This window comes from Limulus polyphemus, unplaced genomic scaffold (genome assembly GCF_000517525.1).
Source record: "Limulus polyphemus unplaced genomic scaffold, Limulus_polyphemus-2.1.2 Scaffold5440, whole genome shotgun sequence".
In the NCBI taxonomy this organism is placed as follows: domain Eukaryota; kingdom Metazoa; phylum Arthropoda; class Merostomata; order Xiphosura; family Limulidae; genus Limulus; species Limulus polyphemus.
Window position 1 is genome coordinate 54,919 of NW_013671050.1, and position 7,659 is coordinate 62,577.

Sequence of the window (7,659 nt, forward strand, 5' to 3'; positions counted from 1 at the left end):
GTACTTATTGGAGGGATGGTGAATAAAATAGAGAAGAGGGGATGCCTAGAGTAAATATGTCACATTTCTCACTCTAGGGGAAATTCAGGATTTTTTTAAATATTGCCTTATAAAATTAAGAGCTTAAAACTCATATACTATTAAAATATGGATTATTAGCTACAATTTTATGCTATACTAATTGGTTTGCCATAAACAAAAGGTAGTTTAATTAAATTTTGGAATTAAGTCACTAAAATTTTGTGACATGCACAGTAAAGGATGGCAAGAGCGAGAGGGTTAACACACAGTCCTGTCACACGAAACTCCAAAATTGAAGGGTTTTGCACCAAAACCTGTTATGTTTGATATTTTGGTACTAAAATGACTGGAAATAATACCTAATTTTCAATTTTATTTGTTTTCAGATCAAGAATTACCTAAAACGTCTTTTAGTTTGATATGAATACATCTGTGATTGTACAATACTTATGTTTTAGATGAGCCAAGACAAATATATTTTCCAATAACATGAACTGAGTACATAGCTTATGATCAAAATGCACATTGTGGAATATCTAATACATTTAAATTAATGCATATATTTCTAAGTGTTATCTTCAGGATCTAGCTTTTCCATCAGACTTAGCCATTGTCATCTTATAAACCTGTGTTACCATTTGATAAAATATTATCACAGTATACAGAACATTACCATGCATCTGTACATAATATATTTATTTGCATCCCCTCTTGGATCAGTAGTTAGTCTGAAGGCTAATTGCACTGAAAATCAGATTTTGAAAGACATGGTTGGTAGAGCACAGGTAACCCATTGTGTAGCTTTATGCTTAACAAAAATAAAATAAAATCATTTATTTGCAGGAGCAATACTTCATTAAACATATGATCTGGCAAGCACAGTTCACTAACTTGTGCTCTGTGCTTGTGGAGCTGGATACTTATCTATCCAGATGGTTGGTATTAAGTTCTCATATATCCTCCAACAAAAAATTATAATATCTAGTTGATGGTGAATTGTACATTTTTAAATGTTTGATAACTTGAGCTTTTAGTATGTTGCCTGAAAGCATTTTGTGTAGGATAAAGTTGCTGTGAATGATAGCTTTTGGGTGTAAAAGGAAATATAGCTCTATTTGTTGCTATTGAAGACATTTGATCCATGTAATCCCATGGCACATTTTTCAGACAACAAAAATATTTTATTGCTCATAGAAAGATTTTCAAAGTATTTGCATTGCCCTGCAATAACTTGAGTTTCTATCAATTAGATGTAAATCAAGTATGCTCTACATATATCAATACACAGTTTACTTGCCAACTTGTCAGTAATGCATCATCTATGTCTTGTTCTACTGAATAAAACACACTGCTGGTGAAATTGTGTCAGGACTTCAACCTCAGTTGTTTAGGCTATGAATTTATACATTTGCATGTTCCTGTTGAACTGCATGATAAGCTTGTAACTTTAATCACACATCATCTTCTTCATTGCTGCAACTAGCTTATACTTGAAAATTCCTTCACAGGAGGTAAGTCCCATACATTCTCTTCCTATGACAATGTACAGTTACTTTCCTAGCATGTAAAATTTGGGATAAATCTAATCAGTTGTTCCTTACTGGCTCCACTTACTGTTGTTTTGGGCAATTCTAAAGTGGGTATATTATCTACAACTGGGTGACTCCTGCTTGAGAACAATTACCACTTTCAGTGTGAGATTTGTGGATATGGATCACAAATGATATGAGAATATGTTATGCAGATAAACTAGAGATCATTACAAATACTTTGTCAACATATTAATGAAAAGTAACTGGAAAATCTGTGGTTGTGTGAAAAAGTGCAATTACATAATACCACATGTATAAAAAGCTGTACCACAATCAGTGTTTCATTTGAAAGAGACATGATGTTGTAGAAGCTGTCCTAGCTTTGGTTTTGTGGTCTTGTACAATGATTCATTAAAAGCAACTAACAAAAAAAGGGACTATTAAGCTCATGGCTCAGCACATTCTTGAGATACATCCTTCTTTTTTTGTGCATCAACATCAGAAGCCATACAAAGAGATCTTGATAACCTTTCACCAGAGCCTGGAAGTATTCCTCCAAACTGTTTAAGTACTTTAGAATGAATCTCTAACCCTTCCTGGTCTTTCTGTTTTGCATGTAAAAGATTGTATGCCATATCATTTGGCACTACAGCTTGTGATGATAGGCATCAAGTTTTGAAGTGGGTTTTTCTGATGCTATACAAATGCCACTAACCTCTGAATACATGATGCTTTGATTTAAGTGTGCCTTATAGATCCTTCCTTGTTGGTCATTTTATTACTTGATGTCAGACTTACCATGTCTCTATAGCTTTTTGTCTTGTATAGTAAATTTTTTTACAGAGTGTCTTGCTGTCTTGTCTGTATTATGGTTTGATCTACAGGAATTTGGCTAAAAAAGGGTTTCTTCACTTTCACTGAACATAAATCTTGCGTACTTCCATGTTTGCATCAGCAGTTTGATTTGTCTGAAGCAGTTGTACCATATCCCACCAAAGAGCAAAATATCTGGCATAATTTTTATGGTCCATTGCAAACATGCAAGGTAACATCTGCTGTATGCATGTATTGTGAAGTGACCAAATTCCTTCTCATGTTGATAGAATCAAGTTCAGAAACACACTAAATTGTCTGAAGTATGTCTCTGAAGATAGTCTTGTTAGCCAATGAGCCTTCTCATATTTGAATTTCTTTTGCCATTGTCTGGCTGCTGGAGCTGAGTTACAGTTCCAATTGAAAAAGATGGATAAGAACTAGTTCAATAAATCTGTTATTGAAATTGAGTCTCCTACTTTACATTCAGAGATCAATGGTTCTAACCTGGAAATTGTTTCAGGGCTCAGACAGAGCTTGAAAATTCCATAAATTTTGTGAATGTCTTGAAAAATTCTTAATTCAAAGTATTCTTTAAAATTTCTATCATAACATGACCTTTAGTTTTATCTATAATTGGACTATTCAGAAGTGTCACTAAGTATTAGTTGTCTTTAATTTTTCCAGAATATCACTATATTCAACTCTTGTGTGGTTTCATAGGAACGTGAGTTGTTTCCTTAATGTTCTTCTTGGCATTTTACTAAAGTGACTTTTCACCTTCAGTCTGTCCTGTGTAACAGAGAACAATGACTAAGGGTAACTGGCAATTAATATTATTGTATGTAAACGTATTTGTGGAGTGTGTATAAAATTAGAAAATGGATAGATCAAGATGAATTCAAAAACTGGAGTCAGAGTACAGAAAGGATGTCACTATAAGTCATGTTTTGCAGCTTTTAACTGTAACAGGCCACTGTGGGTATAGTCATTTAGGTTTGACTTTGCACCAGTTACAAATAAATTTGATTAATGTCAGGTTATGCAGTCATGGGTTAAGCACACAAGCCACCAACTCTAGGAGGTTTGCATTTGGAATGAAGAAATTCACTCTTGAGACTGTTTAATATTGTTCAATATCAAAATGATTAAACTCTTCATTCTGAATGGCAATATGTTCATAAATTAGGCCTTCTATTATATTCATTAACATTGAAACTACAGTGAACAAGTTAACAACCACATTAACCTGAAATATTCTTTCAGACATAATTTTGCTTGTACAATTGCAATAATTAATTCTTCCAATATGTTTATTGATAACTCTAATAAATCTTCTGTCAGCTTAATTAAATCTCCAGCAGATTTAATTTTAGTACCTTTCTTTCCACTGAAATTATACATTATCATTACTATCATTGTTAGCTAGATAAGGGATAGCATAGTTTATATTGTGAATATCTACAACACTGGATCTGGAGGTGCAGCAGAGATCCTGGGCAATTCTGGATCAGTTGGAGAGTTACAGGATAGCCAGACAAGTCAGGAATCAGAATCACCAAATTTTATAGAACTTAATTAGTATAATTACAACTCATCAATAAGTTCAGCTTGCTCAATTCTGCACGTAATTCTTTTAATTCAATTGGTGCTTTTTATCAAACCAAAACCATAACTGCATACTATGGATACAAACAGATTAATTTCAGTCCTTTGACACACTTTCTTCCGTTTTGCTGCTTACTCTCAAAATTCTGTTCAGCACTAATAAGCAGAACAAGTAGTTGCTACTTCTCATGTTACACTCAGGAATATGTTTCCAGCTAACTCATGTAATGTATTTCATGTTTGTCCTATCCTTATTTGGTAATCTTGCTCACTTGTTGGCATCAAATGTTTTTACAGCTGACTGATTTGGTTAGTGGTTTCGTATTTTGTATTACTATACTTCCTCAGTTGTTCCCAGAGTTTCAAAACTTCCTACATTTTATGGGTGTTGCACCTTATGTGTTCTAGACAAAGTACATCAATTTGAAGCTATCTTCCAATTCTTCTGAAAGATTTATCTCTGCAAGAAACCATCAAAATGCATTAATTCAGATCCTGTGAATTTTGAAATATAATTTGTTGTCAAAAGTGTCATGAATGTCTGTTGTTTGAAGTCCTTGAAAAACTGTAGTTAAAACCTTAAAAGGTCCTTAAGAAGTCCTTGAATTTTATCATCATGACTGTGTGAACACTATGTTTAGTTCATAGTACCAGCCTACCCTCTGAAATGTTAAATATATTCTAAATAAAGAAGTAAAATCATGCCTTATTTTCACAAATAAATTCAGAATCACATTTCTATAGCCAACACTTTCATTAAACCCCCCCAAAAAACGTACATCACATATAATAGTTAAATGAACCACCTAAATATCACGTTAGTGTAGCCTGTATAATGTGTAAAGTTTAGTGTACTCTAATCCCTTATAGTGATGGCACATGACGAAATGCACATGCAGTGCTGTTTGAATACAAGAAGGGAAACAATGCCTCTGTAGCCACAAAGAATATCAAAAAAGTTTATGGAAATGTTTTGAACGATTGTAAGTGTCAACAATGGTTCAGCAAATTTTGTTCAGGTGAGTTTAGTCTTAAAAACTATGATGGCAGGGGCCGACATGTTGGAATTGATATTGATGCTCTGAACACACTTGTTGAGTCTAACCCAAGGTAACACTCATGGAATGGCTCTGAAATTGCATGTCTTTCATGAGACAATACCCAAACATCTGAGGAATATGAGAAAACTCCTTAAAGAAGGTGTTTGGGTGCCTCACAAACTCTCTGATAATCATCGTTTCCGATGTGTGAACATTGCTTTGTCTCTTCTGACATGTAATGCGTGTGAACCATTTTTGGACATAATTGTCACCGAGGATGAAAAATGGATTCTCTATGCGAATATTAAATGCCCAAAACAATGGCTTAGTCCTAGACAAAAACCACTTCCGACCCCAAAACCTGGACTTTATCCACAGAAAGTGAGGCTTTGCATTTGGTGGGACATCATAGGAGTAATTAATTTCGGACTCCTCAATCCACAGCGAACTGTCAATGCAGAGATCTATAATCAGCAACTGGAACATTTAAATCAAGCTCTTCATCAGAATGCCGATCACTCATAAATCAGAAAGGTGGTGTTCTCCACGACAATGCACGTCCACATGCGGCACATTTGACGCAAAACAAGATTATGGAGTTGAGATGGGAAGTTTTCCCCCACCCACCATATTTTCCAGATATGGCACCATCAGATTACCATCGTTTTTGTTTGCTGCAACACCATCTTAATTGGAAAACATATGCAAATATAGTGTATTGTTAAATAGGAGAAGAGAGTCTTTGGCCGAGAGTTCAAGCATAGATTTGAAATCAGACTTATAAACCTTAGTTTTATACAAACTAGTTACATAATTCCACTATAAAACAATTTGAAGCTCTATAAATAACCTATTTACTACAGCTGCAAAATATTCATTCACTAATACCAATAAAAGAACAAGTCACCATGTTTCTCACTTGCTGTGGCATAGGTTATCCTTATAATCTTTTATCTTTCTTCCAGTGAAAATCTACACATCAACAAATATTTCGGTTTAGAAATAAACTGAACATACATTTGATTACTAAGTAAGTACAAATATACTGCGTTTCTCCCATGTTGTGGTGTGAGCTATTTACTGTGATCTTTATCAAACATAGAAATATCTCAGTATTCAAGCTAAATTCTGGATTCTCTAGAAAAGTTTGACTCAATCATGCTTTATGTTTATGTACATATCTAAACACAAACTAGTCCATATACAGAGGTGAAGTACATTTTATTGAAATGATTTTGAAGCCTCATTACATAGTTACAGTCCATCTTGCCATGTTTGGTCATGCTCTATCTGATGACCATGTGTCTTTACACTAGCTCACAGTGTAGTTTTCATTGCATAAGGCTCTGTCATAATGTTATCATATTCAAAGCATACCCCTCTTCCCTGCAAACTTTCTTTAATCCATCTATTTTACAAGTACAAAGGTTTACCAGTTACCATTTCTACAATCAAATCACATAGATATTCATAGGCTATGTCTCTCAACTTGACCAATGTACCCATTTCATTCTTCAGCTGTTTGAGGTATGCATTGGTTGAGCTGATATGTTGTGGAAGCAACTTGTGTACACATGACTGCTACTCGGGTTCTCTGCTGGCATTCCCTTCAGGAATAAGATAGCCAATGTTAAAAAAATTATGCCTGTTTTTGTTACAAAATTCAAATTTCAAAACTTTCTGTATTTCATCACTATTGTACAAAGATCAACATTTTTCTTGTAGTATAAAATGCATTTTTGTTAAGTGGGAAAGTAATTATGCTGAATTTTGTTAGTTCTTCAACTGCAGAATTTTCAAAAATAGAATAAACTAAGATGTTTCACAAGAGTTTGTGTTTTTAAGAACAAAGTGATATTTTGTTGTTATCAAAATTAATATAAATGCCATATTTGCTTTAAAATAAATATTTAAGGACTAAAGAAATTAGCAGAATTATAATGGATCCAAGCAAGTCAAATATAAGTAAGCTGGTTAATATTAATTACACTTAAACTGTCTGTTAATATATGAAATTCTTGCAGTGAACCATATTTCATAACAGTTCTGCTAAATAATTAGTTTATTTATTTGTTGGTTAATAAAATCTTATGTACATGTGTAACATTAACAAACACTAGAGCACAGTGGTAGTGCTTACTGCATGTACATGGATTGAGTTAGCTGAAATAAAATGCTAGATTCGTGTGTGCTTGGAATTTTTAATTCCCAATAGAATTACTGTTACCAAGGTATGTGTTTTACTGTTTCATTGTGGCAGATTGTGTCTACTTCTCTGAGATGTTAGTTCTGTTGTATACTGTTGATTACTAGTATAATAAGAATTAAAAACAAAAAGATAAAATACAATGTGGATAAATAGAACATTTAAGTTTGTTTTTACTTTTCTTAGATGGGTGTAATCCTCCAGTTTTGCCTTGCCTTCAGAGGGTGATGAAGGTATGTATAAGGAAATCATTCATTTTTATTTTTTAAGGGAGGTACAGATAATGTTTTCCTTGCATTATAGGAGATATATAAAAAGTTTGCTTAGGAGAGGAATTGTGTATAAAGAAAATGAAGTATGCAAGAATGGGCACTATACTTGCATTAGACAGTTACAAATTTTTCTGTTAGAGAGGAGTGAGGAATAGTGAAATTTATTT

General features: G+C 33.5%; 1 protein-coding gene across 1 annotated transcript in view; it reads left to right on the top strand.

Moving 5' to 3' along the window:
• LOC111089172 (poly(A) RNA polymerase GLD2-B-like) overlaps positions 1-7,453 on the top strand; it is a gene marked incomplete at its 3' end in the record, with an annotated part of 61,937 nt that extends 54,484 nt beyond the window's left edge. The window contains exon 6 of the mRNA XM_022401141.1: positions 7,407-7,453. Coding sequence (XP_022256849.1) covers positions 7,407-7,453 — 47 coding nt within the window. The remainder of the gene's footprint in view (positions 1-7,406) is intronic.
• Positions 7,454-7,659: the final 206 nt, after the last annotated feature.